Source organism: Epinephelus moara, chromosome 1, assembly GCF_006386435.1.
Source record: "Epinephelus moara isolate mb chromosome 1, YSFRI_EMoa_1.0, whole genome shotgun sequence".
NCBI classification, from domain to species: Eukaryota; Metazoa; Chordata; class Actinopteri; order Perciformes; family Serranidae; genus Epinephelus; species Epinephelus moara.
In genome coordinates this window covers 27,177,611-27,198,028 of record NC_065506.1, presented here as the reverse complement: position 1 = coordinate 27,198,028, position 20,418 = coordinate 27,177,611, and the positions used below count along the sequence as shown (strand labels likewise).

The window sequence follows — 20,418 nt, the reverse complement described above, 5'->3', positions numbered from 1 at the left end:
TAGGAACGGAAAAAAATCAGCATCTGAATTACTGACAGAATTAAAACAGGAATGCAAAACATTTCTGACATTTTAATGAAAACGAAGAACGAAAGGTCTTCTGAGATGAATATGCATCTCAAACTGTGGTTTTAGAAAAATGTCAGCCACTGATGTACATCTCACTGAAATAGTTTATAAGTGTGTGATCATTACAATAGAAATGGTTTTGGCCAGTACATCAAAAATCAATAGCATCTTAATAATTTTCTGCAAGAAATATGTGTGCCTACATTTTTTGTTTCATGCAGTAGTGAAGATGACTATCAGGAAATCATACGCACTCCAGCATATATAGTATAAACAGTATCTGAACAAGTGTAAGCATCACACAAATGTACCTAATAGCCTAAGACATGTTTATTTTCATGTCCTTGTCTTGTACGGTGTTGTACTTCTGTGGGCAGGCTGGGTGAGTGTAACAGTCACCATAACAAATTGGTTTTTCAAGGAAAAGCATGTAAACTGTGTTTTGCTTTGTTAGTTGATAATTAAACAGACACGGGTATGACAAGATGTTTACAGATTTAAAAAACACTGACTGTAGCTCATAGTTTATAGCTTCAATAATGATTTACATTTGTTTTCCTTAAACTTTAAAATAAATGGGACAATAATTGCTTAAATTAATATCAGTTTAATATATGATTTAACAGGCATTTTTCATTATGTCCTGTTTTATTTTTGTCACTTTCATTGCTTTTGTAAATTCAATCTTTTGCGCTCTCCTTCACCTCCTATTGTTGTCTTTAAATTTGATTCAGGCTCAGAAATTAATTGCTTGATTCCTGCTTGAATTACCTTTTTGTGTTTTATGCTTTTTATTAAGTCCTCTCGTTTCTCTGTGAAAGAATTTATTGACTCTGCAAAGTACCCTGCAACTTTGACAAAGCTTTGAAAAACTTTCATTTTCAGATACAAGAAACCTGTTAAAGAGGTGAAAACCATTCAGTGTCACATCATTTAACAAAGGATCATTAAGAGAATAGTAGTTTGACCATTAACCTCAAACGTGATGCTTCTATCACCATTAAATGTCATCAGTGCCTTAAAACAAATTACAAAATTCATGACATGTTTAATGTCTTGGTCAACTGATTGGAGGTCAAGTGTGTAAATAAACCTGTGCTTTTCCTTTACATTAATGTTTAACGAGGGAAAACACATCTTCTTTCATTACATTTCTCCACTTGTCTCATTATAAGGCTCGTCGTCTGGTGCATCAGATGGTCACTACACAGACATTATAGGCAGAGACTCTTCAGATTTTACAGTTTCAAAAAAATCTGTCTGGTGATAAAACAAAAAATGGATCAGTAAACTGTTCAGTTATGAAGCAATCCCAAGCCACAGAAGACTTCAGACAGCTCTTAGTATAAAGAGGGAGCACACTGTAGCATTACTTCCAATCCTGTATTTACAGGAAATGGGCAAAAGAACAGAAACACATTACTATATAATCCAGTCCTATATAAAACGCTGTAACCACATGTTTCCCACAAAGATTCAACCAAATAAAACATTATTAGAATCGCAAAGTATTTACTCTGGGGTCATTATACTGAGTTGTGTTATTGGACAGGAGTTCCTGATAGACGAGTTGGGAGGATGTTTCCCTCTGTTTTTTGCTCGCCCTTTTGCCATTATTAGGCCCCATTATTCTCCACCTGTCAACCAGCTCAAGACCTCAAGAATGGAGCTAGTCTTTGAAGCCAGGGGCGGGAGGGGAGTTGCATGGATCTAACAAACCCCACACTTTAACTCAGGAGCCTGCTGTTCACTTTCTGTGTGAACGTCAAGCCAAATCATGATTTTTTTTCTAAACCTAACCACATACTTTTGTTGCAGAAGGTAATACAAGGTGTTTTACCTCAGTTGTAAGTGCATTTTGAAAAAGACTTTATGCATCTTACAAGCAGAACCTGTACATGGAAGTGTATCTTGAAAAGACACAATGCATGTAACAAGTATAAACTGACCTGCTATCCCAGAATGAGGATACCTAGGGTGTCTTATTCAGACATGAAAGTCCACTGACAAAGCAGCGTTATTTGACGAGTTAAGATGGGAACATGTTGGTCATGCCATGGAGCCCAAAAAGACTTTTCCCCCTAGACTTAAGTTTTGAAAGAGACGCCTGTAAATCAGTGGATAATCTATCAACTTCCAAATACAAACACTTAGGGCGCATTCACACCAGGATAGTCTGGGGGACTTGGTTCGAATGGGAGGGGAATGCCGAAAATGTTCACACCTTCATTTGGTTCGGTTCACTTTCACACTGCACTTTTTAAAGCGGACCATACCTCCTGGACAACGTCACGCAGTTACAACAGCTGTTCGTTTGGGGGCGGTATTGCCTGAAACGACCACTGACCAGGAAGAAAAAAAGCATGAGGAAGAAGAAAACTCGGCTCATCGATTGGCCAGGACCGAAAACGGATATCCATCCCCTTCAGCCGGCTTGGTCACCACAAAAACACCAAAATGCATTGCGCTCTACATCACTTCCTCTCTTTGGTTCACTTCCTCTCTTTGGTTCGCTGGATAGTAGCAAACCGCACCAGGGTTCACTTGCAAGTGAACCGAGACCCCCAGTTTTCAAGCGGACCAGGGTTCGCTCGTTTGGTCCGTACCAGAGTTCGAATGAGCGTTCACACCACTCCAAATGAACCAAACTATCCCTGGAAGCTGACCAGGGATTGTTTAAAGCAGACCAAATAGTACCAGTGTGAATGCATCCTTAAATAGCCATTATTGAAATCATCATGTCCAAAATGTTGTTAAGTTTCCTCATAGCCGGATCTGGAGTTGTGTTTCTACCGTCATTCATGTGAGCAAGCCTGAGACAAAGCAGTTGGGACGCGAGGTTGAAGGAAATGCCTGTATGCTCTTTCCGTAGGCCCATGGATGCGGAGGATCCAGGTAATTTTATACCCAGTAGTTGAACTTTTTTGCTTCATGCACCACTAGCAACTTTCATAGGAATGAACGGGGCCCTGCCTCCAACACTGTATCCAGTTCTCTTTATACATCCATGCTGCAGGTCCCCTTAGAGATTCAAACACTTTACCATTCACCTGCGACCAGCTTGTCCTGCATTTTGTTTGAGTATGTTTAGGGAGTTGACTTTCCTTAGAGGACATTTGCACAAAGTTTAACCTTTCTTAATTCCACAGGTGGCGCCACTGGGTGACTTTTGGGTCTTGAATGCAGTGGGTACCAAGGATGTTATTTTTCACGTCCAGCGAGTGTTTTAGTCTGCCTGCCGAACTGTAAAGTCTCTTTCCCACTGTACAAAAAAACCACCAACACCCACCAACAACTGCTGTATTTAATGGGAAAGGTTACAATTGGTAGTGACTCTGCAGTAGTTAGTCCAGGGGCCAAGGGGCTAATTTTAAAAAAAAAATTAGTATCACTTAAAGGGACCAAACAATTCTGGTATTTTTCACTTCCTCTATGTCTCTAGTTTACATTTTGGTATGACAGACCTGCCTATCTAGTAGCTTAATAAAAACATTTGGATGATCTTTGGGTCCTCCCCAAAATTGAAAATAGTCAGAATTGAGACTTCTCCAAAAGGGACAGTGTCTGCCTTATCACATGAATCTCGGGAAATAATCATCAGAATGTCACCAAATTTGGACTGAATGTTCACAGACAGTTGCTGCACACAATGCAGCAAAGATTCATCAGCACCTTGCTCCTTTTAAAAAATGTATACACCTAAACACACATGTACGGAAGACGAGAACGGCCATGTATTAGTCTTTTTTTTTGTGCACTGTTATCTCGTGATAACGACTTATTAATTCGTTATCTCGAGATTACAAAGATTGTTTTTTCATGATAAATAAATAAGTCTGATGATTGCGCGCTGGTTAATGTGATCATCCTGATTTCAGCCTACAAGAGCTGCCGCTGGTGTCCCAGGGAGGTGAAAATGGCAGATCACATTATTGATCAACGCATCAGGGTGTACTTTAATCAAGGTCTAACACAGGCAGAAATTGAATTGTGTCTTTCTGTTAGAGATGGCATTCACATTAGTCCTCGTCATTTAAGGAGAAGACTAGCGCGGTTACAACTTCACAGGCGGCGGTTAAGTGATCCTGCTCATCGACAGAAAATCACATCATCTGCTATATGTGACGTACATGCCCTTATTTGGATAACACATCGTGACGTCGGAACTAGGGGTGTGGGGGGAGATAATTCGTTATCTCGAGATAACAGTCTTTGTTATCTTGAGATAACGAATTAATTAATTCGTTATCTCAAGATAACAATCTTTGTTATCTCGTGTTAATGAATTAATTAATTCGTTATCACGTACAACAATNGTTAATTAATTAATTAATTCGTTATCACGGTACAACAATCTTTGTTATCTCGTGATAACGACTTATTAATTCGTTATCTCGAGATAACATATCTCGTGATAACGAATTAATAAGTCGTTATCACGAGATAACAGTGCACAAAAAAAAGAATAATACATGGCTGTTCTCGTCTTCCGAACACATGAATTATAGGCGGACATGGAATAAGGAATAAAAAATCCAAAAGGCATGTATATGTGTTTGCCATTATAAATGTAAATAAGCCAATCACCCCAAAATTGCATTCATATGTACAAAAGAATGTTATCTTATCATAAAAGTAGGTTATTAGATTATTCACCTCACCATCTGATGTCACCAGCCCCTGACAGGTAACTAGTGCAGCCAGAACTTCAAGCAGACAAATAAAATGGGGCCCTATTAGTCCAGGGGCTAAAGGGATCGTTTTCACAACTTGGTAGGCCCCTATCACCCACGGGGACCAAACAATTTTGGCATTTTTATCTCTCTACAGGTCTCTAGTTTATATTTTGGTATGATATCCCTGCCTATAGTAGCTTAATTATAGTTATCACTCTGTAAACAAATTTACACCTGTGTAGGCAAAACACTACAAATAGGGTGAAAATTAACTAATAGATATCCCCATGAAACTTGCCCAGTTGATCACTCATATCAAAACAAGCACTTTTTGTATTACAAATATTTTATTTAAATATGCATCAATTTTGTTAATGAAGACAATCACAAGGAGGGGAAATTGATTACTCAGTTACAGTGCTAACACTCAGTGTTACTATTTGACCCATAACTAGGGGGCAAAGGGAGTGCTACCGCCTGCCTAACTGTGCATTCACACCAAAAGATTCAAAATCGCCAGCGGTCGCTCAGGTCGCTGGCATCGCGCTGCCTGGCAGCTCTGGCAGGGCTTGCAGAAGGCTGCCAAGGGGCGGGCCTTTCAAGCTGCGCTGCAGAAGATCTCATTCTTTCTTTCTTTCACTGTCCCGCCTTGAGAATATTCACGGTCTGCTATTGGCTGCTGCTCGCTGCTGCTTCGGCGGCGGTGCTGCTCATTTGCATAAAGTTCAGCTTCTCTCAACTTCAGCTTGACGCTCTGGTCGCTGGCATCGCGCTGCTCGCGGTCGCTCGCTGCAGCCGACGCGAGTGACACTCTTCGTCGCGAGTGTTCATTGAAAATGAATGGCTGCAGGCTGCTTATGACGCTCATGAATCTTTTGGTGGGAACGCACAGTAAGGCGGACTCCCAGGCTAGCAGAGGGAAGAAGGTGCCTTATATTTCCATTGTAGGCTGTCCTAAAATAGAGGGGCCCACCTGCTGCCCTCATCCTAACTAACACTCAGAGCTACTATACTGAAATTGAATGTCAGCGAAGAGCATGGAGAGACAGCAATGGCAGACTTCTGAAAGATTACATGTTCGTGATCAGGAGCATGATAGTAGGTCCAATAAAGCCTCTGGTGCAAGTGTACCTTGCATCCACTCAATGGCCAGATCCACATCATGGATCTTCCATCCATGATCCTTTGGATTTGGTACACTTGGATTGCACTCCAGACTCCTCCGCCAGATAGCAGCCTAATAGTTTGCTCGTAAGGCATGCATGTAGAGACAATCTTCACAAGGTGGAAGCTGACTGGAGTCTATTTCTCCACGCCTTGCACAAAATAGCTGGTAGCGTGTTAACTATAAAACCTGTTATCAAACTATTGATTCCATTCCTTCCCTTCATTGTAGAATATTAGGCAGGTAGAAAGATCCCTGGCAACAGGAGATACAGTAAATAATGTCTTTGCAGTGTCTGAAAATATGCAAAAAACCTCCCATTATGGCTAAATGCAGCCAGCAGCCAATTAGTTTAGCTTAGTTTAGCATAAAGACTATAACATGGGAAAACGGGTAACCAGGGGCCCGTTTTTCGAAAGTAGAATTAAGCAATCCAGGATAAGTGGAAAAGCGAGGCTGGACAAAGTCTCATAAATCCATCCTGGCTTAATTGGTTGTTCGAATGCCAAGCCAGGCTGAGGAGGAGCAGCTATGTCAAGCCAGGTGTAACTTATTCAAGTAAGTGCGTGTCCACGACTTTCTTAAATAGACCGCATGGGTTGATCACAATTTCACTTTTGCCCCAGTGGAGAAGGCACGCGCAGCTTGCTTCTCGCTTAGTGAGCAGCGTGTCATTATGGAGACTTACGAGGAGGTTAAACACATAATAACTAAAAACGGAAACACAGTAGCAATTATTAAGCAGAGAAAATGTGTGGCAAACAATTGCGGACTGACTGAATGCGTAAGTAATCTAAAAATACACACTTGTTGCGCAAATTAATCTGTCATAATTACAATAAAGTTCCTTTCACAAAGTTGTACACTTTGTCTGATATTATGAATGAATGACTAGCTAACATTGGCTGGCCAGCCAGTCATAGGGATAGCTACTAGCATACTCTAATTACCAAGATAGCTAACGTCACCTTACCTTACAAAGCAAAGTTAGCAACCTGCAACTAAATGAATAAACTAAAACTAAATGTAATGTTCAGGGTTTATATTGTTGCAATCAACACGCAGCAGGCATGAAGCATGGATGTAAACAACATAGACATACTATGATCAATTTGTAAGAATTGATGTGCAGAAAGACAAAGTGTCAAAAAACTAGAGGTTGCCCTTGACGTCTGTACCACAGAGGAGACTGAACAATAAATTGTTATAGTCAGTTTTTAGGCAAAGCTGTCACCTTGTGATGGTTCCTGCTTCAAAAATGTGAGAACCTGCTGCTCCTCTTGGTCTCACTTTACGGTAAACTTTTTGGACTGTTAGTCATAAAAAAAAACCAAGACGTTTACTGATGTAATCTTGTGCTGGAGGGTATTGGACATATTTTGATGGATGGATGGAGACAGTTGGTGATATATTTTCTGTCTGTTGACTAATCCATTAATAGCCTTATTGTAGCAGCTCCAACATAAAGACCAGGCAGTTAATAAAGGAAAAAATTCCAGGTTAACAATCCACCTTGTTGCATAAAATCTGCTCAAGACCCTGAACAACCCTGTCCCAGAATGTTTGTATTTTTAGACATGTGATTGGCACTCTCCTGCTCACACTGTCTCCAGTGTTGCTGCTGTTTACCCAATTTTTTTTATGCAGGGTGTTATAAAAAAGCAGATTACATTTTTAATCTCATTCTCAATACAAAATGCATTTTGTTTGTCTTGCAGTGTGATATCCAGACTAAAGGAAGGTAGTAAACGTAGTGCTTTCCAGGGGCTGAATCCCAATCAGCACAAACCCTCTGAGTCTCTTGCGGTCAGCTTGCTCGCTCTATGTCATAACTTTCAGGCGTTTTACATTGAAACATTGCTGCTTTGATTCCCTCAAAGACCTGTAGCTAAATGACCTCCTAAAACCTTATAGATCATAGAGTGTCTTGCATTGGAAAACTGACTCCTGTTCCCACACGCTGCCGACATGGAAATCCTGCTGGAACATTTACGGGTTAAGGTGCATGTGGGGTTTTGGGGCTTTTGACTGAACTTCACCACTGACGTTACCTCCATCAGGGGGACTGTGGGCAAGGAAAATGAGAAATGATAATATGCCTTCTGCTGTGACAATTGTTGTATGAATTAACCTGCATTACTAAGATTCATTTAATAGAGTATCTCTGGAATATGGCTTTTTAGGGCTATGAATTGTACTTTTTTTTTCTTTGATATGCTGTAGCAACCCGGGCACACAAAGATTACATTCAGAGCAGATTTATTAATATAGTGACAATAATGATGATGATGATCAATAATGTGATTATTTTAGGGAAGCATGTGATGTGTGTGTGGGCTTCACATGTCTTCGAGTTAACTTCACATTTAAAACAAGGCTCTTGCTCTTACAACTTCTCAGGAAAATCTACCTCTACCTCCAGTTTGATGCATTTAATCCAGTTCAAGTTACAGTTTAGTGGGTACAAAAGGAGGGCATAAAAGTGGGCACCAGTGTCTGAAATGAACACCAACATACCGGTATAGTACTTCAGATTGGTTATCACTTCTACAAGTACTATGGTGTATTTATATAATTATATTGGAAACAAAGAAGAAGCAGATGTATATTTATCACTGTGGTCGGTGACAGAGATTTATTTTGGACTCTGGGGTGTCTTTCTCTGTCTCTCTGTTTCTCTCTCCGTGTTACAGGTTCGTAACACATCTGCTGTTTAGTTTATTTGCGCATCAACAGGTAACCTCTAGCTCAACAGCTAAGTACTACAACAAGTAGTCGTTCCACTCTTAGTACCACCGTCAGTACTGCCAGTTGTTTTTCATGATTATTTTTTTTGATGAATGGGATGTTTCCCGGTAACCACGGTAACAGTGAAGTGGCGGTGGGCAATGCCACTGTTTGTTTTGGGTTTTTTTGGGGTTTTTTATCCTTTTTGTTTTTATTTTCTTTGTTTGTTTGGGTTTTTTTTTTACTCAAAACGTGTTTGTGTGAATACTTTTATTTTGAATCTGAAATTAATAAAATATCTTCTTTCTTAAATGTCACCAGAGTTTTTGGTGGATGTTAGCAAATAATATAACATAAATTCCTTTCTTTTTTTTTAAGAAGAAAAGATGCAGTGTCTTGTTTTGTGTGATAAGTTACAACCTCGTCTACATTTCAATGATTCCTCACCAATAGACAGATACACAGAATAATGTAATAGTGCTTCCCCTTGCATATTCAGAAGTCATGACACAGATTTGTGATTTTATTTTTATTTATTTATTTATTTTTTTAGCTTTAGGTTCAATTTAGATTTAGATTCAATTCTGTTCAATCCAATTCAATCCAATTCACTTGTATTCAGTTGGATTTGATTTGCCTCAGTGGGCTTTACAATATAAGACATCTCTCTGTCCTTTGACCCTCACATCGGATGAGGAAAACTCCCCAAAAAATCCCCTTTAACGGGGAGAGAAATGGAAGAAACCTCAGGAAGAGCAACTGAGGAGGGATCCCTCTTCCAGGACGGACAGACGTGAAATAGATGTCCTATGTACCGTACCAGTCAAAAGTTTGGACACACTTTTTCATTCAAGTAAATGGGAAAGTGTGTGCAAACTTTTGAGTGGTACTGTAGATGTCCTATATAGATGTCTTATAGGACAAAATACCTACAGGGAGAGGGAGAGAGAAATACACAGCAATTAGAATAATTACAGTAACAAGTTAACAATAATAATAGATTATGAACAATAATAGTAATAATAATAATAATAATAATAGTAGTAGTAGTAGTAGTAGTAGTATATGATAGTATATACACTCATCGGCTAAAACATTAAAACCACTGACAGGTGAAGTGAATTACTTTTATGTGGTTTTAATATTTTGGCAGATCAGTGTATTTAACATGTATATATTAAATTATTATCGTATCTGTATGTGACATTAATAATAATCATATGTGTATTATAATAGCATCAGTATGACTAATAATATTAGCAGTAGTAACTACACAACTCAAGACAAGATAACACTTGGAGGTACACTTTGTGCTGAATCAGATTCATGACACTCACTGTCAGAATCCCACCTGTTGAATTAAGGTACATGGAGTTAAACAAACAGCTGACTGAACGTATCCAACATTTAATATTTAAAAAATAGACATGTCTGAAATGAGGAGAAGAGTCTTACCAGTTTTTACACTCCAACGATGTGCTGACGGAGGGCATTTGTGGAGGTTGAGCCAAGGCTTCATGTATGCTGCTGAATGAAGATGGGCAGCAGTTATTTAAAAGGCACAATTAAATTGAAATAAAGAACTCACAAAAGATAATAAATGCAATTAATAGTATTAATCAGTGTTGGATTTTGCAATCGCAGACACTTACTCAGAGCTAGGTTGAAGGGTGCCTCTGGTGATGAATGGAGGGGCGAGGACTTGACTGGGGGTAATCCTCTCGCTTGAATCCATCCGAAGCACTGCCTTCAGCAGATCTGTGCATTCTATCTTCTCAGCTGGCTCAATCATGTCCCCTAACTCTATTTGCAACTAATGTGGGAAACAAAAGCAAATCCAGTAAACTTTATGATTCATGAAAAGAGAATCAATTAAAGTCCATCTTCAGCAGCTACAGCACAATCGAAGTAACCTCCTACCATGTCCAAACTGTCCAGGTTGCTGATTCTGGAGTACCATTTGTTGGCAACAGTCCAATGATACCCAAACTCCTTAAATGTCTAAAAGAAGATTAAGAATATGTCAGGAACTTCTTCATCACATTATCAGATCGAGTTGTGAAAAATGTTAGAAAGTATCATCTTAACTACATAAGACAGTGTTGTGGATGAAATGACTCTAATCTTGTCGTACCTTCATTCTCCATCTGCCGTTACGTCTTTGCACAAAGTATCTGTGTAAGTGCATCCCAGCGTCAAGAAGATGGTGCGGGGGATAACCCAGGAGATCCACTATTTGTCTCAGCTGGAAACAAAACACAGCATCACATCAATATATGCAACAGGATGCTTCTAATCTGTTCATGGCTGTCCAACTGTCAAAGTAGTATTTGTAATAACCTCTGTATGTTGTACAGCATCTCTCAAAGTACAAATTACATCTGACACAAATGCAGCCAAAACATTAACAGCACACCAAATGCTGCTTCATGCAATACAGGATTACCTAAAAGTTTATGATTGGTTAGATCTTATGTCCACACCTACTCTGTGATTAACTGTTTTCCAGGAAGTGTCAATTTCACGGTGTTTTTTAAAAATACCCTGTGAAGCTTCAGCTGGGTATCAAACCCTTATATATTTTGGTACTGAAATGCGTCTGTAGCACTTAGAATCAAAAACTTTGACAATTTTAGACTGTGTCTCATTTAGGAAGTTGGTGTTTATATTTCCTTAAAGTTATAGTTGGTAATCCTGTTCAGAAACACTTCTTATTATACTGGGTGAAATGGTCCTTCCATCCTGAGAGTAGTCAATACATAATGTGTTCAGAAAAAAGAATGAAAAAAATCCGACCTCTGTGGCAGCTGCAGGCCTGTAAAAACTCTGACCAATCCCTGCCATTCGGTGCGAATGGAAAGAACCAATCAGATGCCTTCATGTCTCGTCCTGCCCGAGCCCCCCTCTGTCCCTCCCTCCCTCCCTCCCTCCTCCCTGCGTGCACTCATCACGTGTCACCGTTGCCGGAAATATTCAGCACACTCCTCAGCAGAAATACCGAGTTAGCAGGAGTTTGCTGAACAATGGCAGAGCAAATGCAGCCAAAAGTACCACTTCCAGCATTACTTGTAACGGCTCGTCCCGCTAAACAGGCTGAGAAAAGAAAGTCGGAGGCAGAAAAGGCTGCAACGAAAAAGGCTTTGGATAAAGTGAGAGGACAAACCAGACGTCAACATCGGTGCAGCTTTTGAAAGGTGGAGACAACTGCTCAAGGGCCTGAAAAGTGATGCAGAGGTTGCTGTCTTTCTGTTGGACAGGTAATTATTTGTTTGCTTAGGGGGGATTTGTTATTTTACTCAGCTCTCCTCTGCCCTGCTGACTGACCTACTGCAGTGCAGGATGCGCGTTCAAGTTTGTGGGGCTGTGGCTTTGGACGGAGCACAGACGGGAGGGGGTGGAGCTGAGAGGAGGTGCCGCTTTCAAGTCTTGCTAGCTCTCCAACATTACCAACTATAGCTGTAAGTAGGGTATCACAAAAATAATTTTGGTACCAGATGTGAGGCGGTGTATCTGCACTAGAACATTTCTAATGAAACCAAGTCCTCCCTGCACATTGGAACATTGTTTTTTAAGTGGGTCTCTTTTTTGTTTGTACCATCCATCCATCCGTCCATCCATCCATCCATCCATCCATCCATCCATTTATCCAAGGCCGGGTCGTGGGGGCAGCAGGCTGAGCAAAGCACCCCAGACGTCCCTCTCCCCAGCAACACTTTCCAGCTCCTCCTGGGGGACCCCAAAGTGTTCCCAGGCCAGATGAGATATGTAATCCCTCCAGTGTGCTCTGGGTCTACCTCGGGGCCTCCTACCAGTGGGACGTGCCCAAAACACCTCCAGTAAAACGAAAGCTGGACCAGTAAAGTGAAAGCTTCGCCTTCTAGCTCACCTCCCTCTTCATCACGACGGACTGGCACAGTGCCTGCCTCACTGCAGAAGCTGATCCATCTCGTGCTTCATTCTACCCTCACTTGTGAACAAGACCCCGAGCTACTTGAACTCCCTCGCTTGGGGCAGTAACTCTCCCCCAACCCAGAAAGGTTCCGGCAGAGAACTATGGCCTCAGATTTGGCAGTGCTGACCCAACTGTTTTACACTCGGCTGCAAACCGCCCCAGTGCATGCTGGAGTTCACAGTGTCATGCCAACAGAACTACATCATCTGCAAAAAGCAGAGATGCAATTCTGAGGTCCCAAACCAGACCCCTTCCTTCCCCCTGAATCACAAACAGGATCAGTGACAAGGGACAACCCTGGTGGAGGCCAACACCCACTGAAAACGTGTTTGACTTTATGCCTAGTATGCGGACACAGCGCTCACTTTGGTAGTGATATGCTCCTGATATCAAGCTCCCAGGAAGTGTGTCGGGCTCCGAAGCTAATTTTACATTGTGGCCAAAAGTGAAGTTACAACGACAGGGTCCATCACGTGATGCCAGACTTTTTCCCATAGACTTACATTGGAAATGAGACGTCTGTAAATCAAATAAAAAAAATCTGAGCATCACAGCCCCTGCAAAATGACTTGTTTCACTATCAGGATTTCATCCACTCAGTCAAATAACATCAGCTGAGAAGCTGACTTCAGGCTAAATCAGAAGTTAGCCGCTCGGCCACCATTAGTCTATAGTGCGCTTGCTCTATGGGCCCCCAATGTGGAAGATCTGGGTAATGTCATACCACATAAGTCAAGCTATTTTTGGCTTCATGCACCACTGAGTGGCTTTCATGGAAATGAACAGGGCCCCACCTCCAAGGCTGTATCCTGTTGTCTTTGTAGATCCATGCCTGAGATAATCCCTACACCTTCAGGCTATTCCACTAATCTACAGTCGGTTGTTGAAACGTGCCCAGAAAGGTAACACATATCCACCAAAAGGCAGAGAATACAACTTCTAGCTAATAATCATGGATGTAAACAATGCAGGATTCTAAATATTTAAACAAACAGCTTTGTAAATGTTTTCTGAGGCAGTAAATTAACTGAAACAAATATGAATTAAAACTGTGTTTAGCTCCAAGAAAACTTCACAGGGTACCTTTAAGATCTAGAGCCAATCATTCTTTAGATCACAAAGTGATGAGTGAAGCAGTACTAGATCTTTTAGAAGGACAGAAACAAGAAAGCAGTTAGTGACTTACTACATCATAGTCAACATGTCCAGGGAAGAGGGAATAACCAAGCAGAAGTCTTGCCATCACAACTCCCAGAGACCACATGTCGATGGACTCTGAAAATGGCAGTCCCAAAAATATTTCCGGAGCCCTGAATATGAAAAAAAAATGTGGACACAGAATTAGGCAAATTGTCATATTTGTGCAGATGGCAGAAATTTCCTACAAACTAGTAGAATTGTGATTCATGTAGCTCACCTGTAGTTCACTGCTTGGCAACCTTGTCCCTGCTGTGCCAATGTGGATGGAAGAGCCCTCCCAAAGTTAGCAAGCTTCACCCTGAGGGGCTGCGCGTTAGGATCCACCAGCATGATGTTATCCAACTTTATATCCGAGTGGATCACTTTGATGTTCTCCAGGGCATTTAATGCTGAGACCAGCTGTGAGTGCAAAGGTCAACGACGAAAGTCAGACAATTGAGCAACACCAACAGCTCTTTGACTTTAGCGTTGTGTCTGATAATACTGTAACCTTACCTGTTGGACCACACTCCTGACTTCATGCGCATTCAGTCTGGCGTTGGTGTTGATGTAGTCGTGTAGAGTAACATCCAGTGACTCATAGACCAGAGCGGTGCGGTTGTCCGGTAATGTGACAGGTTCAATGAACCTGACAATGTTACACTTGTCCAGGTTTTTCCTCCTGAAAACAGTCATGAGAGCCAACTGAAGACAACAAAATACATGACAAGTTTGATGCTTAGTTGTTGACACACAGCTGACATGTTTACATGCGCTAAAGGCAGGAAACCATTTTTGATATTTACATAAAACCCATATAACCATGCCAATGATTAAAGAGACCTACTTCCATGTCCACGCTGCATGGGAATGGGATCCTCAGATCAACATTCTGTCCAGTGTCCTTCTTGATGCATCGGACCGAAAAACCAAAGCTTCCTTCTTCCATACGTTTCAGTTGTGTGTAGCCTTCGGGGATCGATGAAAACTGTCCCATCATGAACCGGTTATCTTATGGAGAGAAAGAAGAACAGGTCGTTAACTCATGTTAAACAGCTCAGTGTTTTTTTACTTGAAAATAACTTGGTGTCATATTTGCTGAACCTATCACTATATCCTGAAAGAAGTACAGATAATCTGTGGGAAAAAAAATCTGTAACTGTACTGCCTATTTCTCACCTCAGATGTTTTCAAAAACATATTTTAGGGTGCTTTCAGACCTAGAGTTGTCTTGCTTTGGTCCGAATCAAGGACTTATTTTATTACAAAGTTGCATACTTGCCTAGAGTTGGTTGGTGTTCTCACGGCAGCATTTACAAGCGGACCAGATGAAATGCCTGCGCGGGAAAGCTGCTTTTGTTTGGACAGAATTTCAATGCGGGAAAATTCCAGGAAGTAAACAAAATGTTGAAGAGGAGTTAACATGCAAGATAAATGTGACACTTTCTAATGTCACAATGGAGGGACAACTATGCAGGTTGATTTTAGCGCTGCTCATCATGGACTATATTGCAGTCATTGTTCATTTTAGTCAAACCATACAGTTTGAAAACGAGGTGCGGCTCCAACTAGAAAACAATGTTTTGATGCATTGGATGTGCTGAATGTGCATATTAAGGCAGTACAGGAGGAGGTGCACATTAATAATCCTCCAGGACTGTAACATGCTCATGTTTTACCCAAACAATGTGTTATGTGACTGCAGTTGGTTCGAATCGAGGTTGGACCACGTTCTCACCACAAACTGCACCAGAGTTCGTTTGTAACCGGACCGACACCGGCTCTTCGAGAAGGTCTGTGATCACACCTGCTCAAATGAACCCAACTTAAGAGGCAAAGAAACTCAAGTTCGATTAAACCGAAACAAACAGGGCAGGTGTGAAAACAGCCTTAGTGTACCGTTAAGCTGTTAAAGGGGAAAGTTTGCTCTGACTGGTGAGCAGTGCTTGGTAACCCTTTTAACTGTATCCAACATGGTGGCCAGGTCACAAACGCCCTCATTTCACAGTTAAATACTAAACTAAAATATGTTTTTGAAAACATTTGAGGAGAGCATTAGGCAATGCAGTAACAGAATCTTGATTCATATTTGGTAAGTGCTGCCTTGTTTGACAGTTTGACTGCAGTTCATGGAGCGATTGACATGACTGACGGCTGTGTTACAGACTCCTCGGCTCAGATTGGTTGTGTTCGCTCACACGCGGTAGGGCCATTAGAAGTGCTACAAGGCAATAGAGTATGCAGAGGAGTATGATTTTTTTTCACAGATAATCTGTCTCATTTATTGCTGTGTGAATACACAAGAAACTATCGTCTCATTCACATTAATGTCAACACATCTTCGTATTGTACATCGCAACTTTGACTCACCAAGTTCTCACACTTGTCTACACAGTGTTGGGATTAACTAGCTATATCTAACATTTTTCTGCTTCATTGCCCAGTTTAAAACATTTGTTCAAAAACTAATCAACTTTAATAAATTACTTTACAGTGATGAAGTAATTAAAACAGCCACAATACTCATTACATTTTAACAGGTTAACCAGTGATCTGTAGTCAACAACAGAGACTTACCTGTGTCACCTAAAATTCGAAGTCGAAGTTTGAAGTGACGTCTGTTGACTTGCTTCGATCGTCTTGAGGTTCAAATCATCTTCTTTGGCTACTGTACACAGACTGACAAGTCTGAGTCTTGTTATAGTTATTTTGAGTTTCTTTATAGTCATTTTGTGTGTGTTTGTGATCGTTTTGTGTCTCTGTACTCATTTTGTGTGTCTTTATAGTAAATTTTAGTCTCCTTGTAGTCATGTTATGTCTTTTTGTAGTGATTTTGAATTTCTTTGTAGTTATTTTGTGTGTGTTTGTCATCATTATGGTCTCTTTGTGATCGTTTTATGTCTCTGTAGTCATTTTGTGTTTCTTTGTAGTACATTTGAGTCTCCTTGTAGTCATTTTATGTCTTTTTGTAGTGATTTTAAATTTCTTTGTCGTCATTTTGTGTGTGTTTGTAGTCATTATGTGTGTTTGTATTCATTTGTGTCTCTTTGTGGTCATTTTGTATCTCTTTATAGTCATTGTGTGTGTTTGTATTCATTTGTGTCTCTTTGTGGTCATTTTGAGCCTCTTTGTGGTCACTGTGTGTGCTTGTATATGTGTCTCTTTGTGGTCATTTTGTGTCTCTTTATAGTCATTTTGTGTTTCTTTGTAGTCATTTTCTGTTTCCTCATAGTCATTTTGTGTCTTTTTGTAGTACATTTGAGTCTCCTTGTAGTCATTTTATGTCTTTTTGTAGTGATTTTAAATTTCTTTGTCGTCATTTTGTGTGTTTGTAGTCATTATGTGTGTTTGTATTCATTTGTGTCTCTTTGTGGTCATTTGTGTCTCTTTGTGGTCATTTTGTGTCTCTTTGTGGCCACTGTGTGTGTTTGTATACATGTGTGTCTCTTTGTGGTCATTTTGTGTTTCTTTGTGGTCATTTTGTGTTTCCTCGTAGTCATTTTGTGTCTTTGTGGTCATCTTTGTCTCCTTAGGCAAGCGGTAGCACTCCCTTTGCCTCCTAGTTATGGGTCAAATAGCAACTGGGCAGCTCTGAGTGCTAGTAGGCCTACTGTAAGTGTAAGTGTGTTAGCACAGTAACTGAGTAATCAATCTCTCCCCCCCCCCCCCCCCCCTTGTGATTGTCTTCATTAACAAAATTGATGCATATTTCAATAAAATACTTCAGAAAATTTGTAATACAAAAAATGCTTGTCTTGATATGAGTGATCAACTGGGCAAGTTTCATGGGGATATCTATTAGTTAATTTTCACCCTATTTGTAGTGTTTTGCCTACACAGGTGTAAGTTTGTTTACAGAGTGATAACTATAATTAAGCTACTATAGGCAGGGCAATCATACCAAAATATAAACTAGAGACCTGTAGAGAGATAAAAATGCCAAAATTGTTACATATGAATGCAATTTTGGGGTGACTGGCTTATTTACATTTATAATGACAAACACATATATACATGCCTTTTGGATTTTTTATTCCTTATTCCATGTCCGCCTATAATTCATGTGTGTTTAGGTGTATACATTTTTTAAAAGGAGCAGGGTACTGATGAAATCTTTGCTGCATTGTGTGCAGCAACTGTCTGTGAACATTCAGTCCAAATTTGGTGACATTCTGATAATTATTTCCCAAGATTCATGTGATAAGGCAGACACTGTCCCTTTTGGAGAAGTCTCAATTCTGACTATTTTCAATTTTGGGGAGGACGCAAAGATCATTCAAGTGTTTTTATTAAACTACTAGATAGGCAGGTCTATCATACCAAAATGTAAACTGGAGACATAGAGGAAGTGAAAAATACCAAAATTGTTTGGTCCCTTTAAGTAATACCAAAATCTGCCTTGGCCCCTGGACTAAGTCACAGGTATTTGTCAGCTCCAGCTCCAATCAGCTTCAGTTGGCAGTGAAAAAAAAATATCACCCAAGCAGATGGGCTAATTTTAGCTAATTTTAGCCCATCTGCTGACGCATGCAATGACGCCTCCACAAAATATCGTCCATCTCTGTCCAAGCAGCACTTGAAATCATTCAAACTTTGGTCTGCACCAAGTCTGAAAGGGAGACTCAGTTGCCTCCATGTTGCTTTCTATTGTTTGCTTACCTGTTTTCCAGCCTGTCCATGACATCAAACATGACACACCAGGAAAAAAACAAACAGAAAAGGCATATTTATCACCTGCAGAGCTGTGTACACTGCTCTCGTCTACTGGCAATGGGAAAGGAATTCATCACCTATTTTTTGTGGGTTTTTCCAGGTTAAAAAAGACCCTGTATATATGCACTAATTTCGGTGGAAAAAAGGCATTAGTCTGTTATTTGACCTTCATGTCAGTAAAGTGCCTTTAACTTGACAAATCCTGCGCGTATTTGAAATGACTGTGTGCTGATGTAACTCAGCTCCCTCCCGCCGCACATTATAACCCATGAGAAAATAAGCGGTGCTTAATTTACAGACACAACAGTGGCTGAACCTATAGAGAACCAAAATTATCAGCTCTCAGAACCGATTTTACTTCAAACTTCCCACATAAACATGCAGATGAATGTCTCCTTCTCTCTTTTTTCCTCCCTGTCTTTCTCCCTTCTTTGTTATTGTCCCTTTTAGTATTCACAGGCGAATATTTTTCTTTCACAGAAGCAACAGAAACTCCCCCAAGACACTCGTGGTCCAACATGTCTTTGACTGGCCTGCACACTATTTTATTAAAGCAACCTTTCTCAGCATTAAATATTCATTGGCTAGAAAGAAGAAGTTTCAATTCTCATTGAAGAAAAATGTGTCATGTTTTCATTTGGCAATTTCAAGTCCCAGACTTTATATGAGTAGATTTTGAGCGTTAAGAAATTTTGATAAATTTTATTTTTGAGGAAGCACCACAAATATTTATAAGTGAGGTGTGTTCCACGAGTCATTTGTGAAGAAGCTGTGTTTATTTACGCTGGAAATGCACTGAGAGTATCAAATGTTTGTACTTTAAAATTCATAAATGTTCAAATGATCAAAAACTCTGGGCTTCAAATGATGAATCACACACGAGCTGCATCTGCTCTCAGCTTTGTTCAGTGTAGGAGTGTAAACAAGAGGAGAGTGCCAGCCAAACACCAAACAACTGTATAAAATTGGAACTTACAAACCACATTTTTTTTGCATGGTAGTTACTGGAATTATCTGAATTTAAATATGTATACTAACAATGTTCACTCAGTATTATTTATGTTAGACAAATTAGAAGTGTCAGGCTATCAATGTTAGTGGTGATTCCTTAAAAAACAGTTACAATGCAAGAGAGGATAGAAAATCAATTGTTAAACACACTGATCGCAACTAATTACAGTCTGGATCTGTATTTTCCCCAATTATTCCATCTGGACTCCCATGAATTTCATTTTCAGCTCTGAGCAATGCACCAATCTCTGTAAATACATTTGAGAGAAAATCAATATGTGATGCAGAACACCAGCGAGAACAGTCTGGAGGGTTTTTATTTCAAACAACGCCTTGCTAATCTGCTTCTGATGTTGTTTTTGTGTGTTTTATAGTTAGACCGTGCCACTGTGATGTTGATACGGGCTTAACAACAACACTTCAAGAAAGACTGGAGGTATGAGGATGTGTGTGTGTTCACCACTTTGAAATATACCTTCCATTTGAAGTCAGCAACGTGAACATAATCCTCTGATAAACAATGGTACCTACAATAAATCTAAACTTAAAAGCAAAAAGAAAGTGCTGAGATGGGCGTCTTTTACGCCAACCTGTGTTTCACTGTGAGACAGTATTCCCCACAGAGGACACACAGACTCAATTAGGACTTAAAGGAATAGTTCGACATTTTGAGAAACATGCTTATTCACTGTTTTGCTAAGAGAGCTAATTTGCTGCTTGGGCAGAAGCCCCAGTGTTACCGAAATGATTACGGGGGCAGCCCTTTGCGTTGTATCCGGATGCAGAAGAGGTCGGCGGTCAATGTCCACAGAATCATTTTCACGCTTCCAATTCATTGTCTTTGTAAGCAGCCATGCAATGCATTCTGCGTTCCGAGAGATGGGGTGTCCGCTCCTCATTTGCATAAAGTTGAATCTAGACTACTC

General features: G+C 40.3%; 1 protein-coding gene across 1 annotated transcript; it reads right to left on the bottom strand.

Moving 5' to 3' along the window:
* Positions 1-5,343: 5,343 nt before the first annotated feature.
* Positions 5,344-14,765, bottom strand: LOC126393958 (homeodomain-interacting protein kinase 2-like). Its single transcript, XM_050050430.1, has 10 exons — positions 14,616-14,765; positions 14,285-14,473; positions 14,007-14,188; positions 13,776-13,899; positions 10,772-10,882; positions 10,558-10,638; positions 10,290-10,450; positions 10,093-10,164; positions 9,975-9,988; positions 5,344-5,654 (listed from the first exon to the last, which is right to left on the bottom strand). The coding sequence occupies exons 1-10, from the start codon at positions 14,763-14,765 to the stop codon at positions 5,344-5,346; spliced, it is 1,395 nt and encodes a 464-aa protein (XP_049906387.1).
* Positions 14,766-20,418: the final 5,653 nt, after the last annotated feature.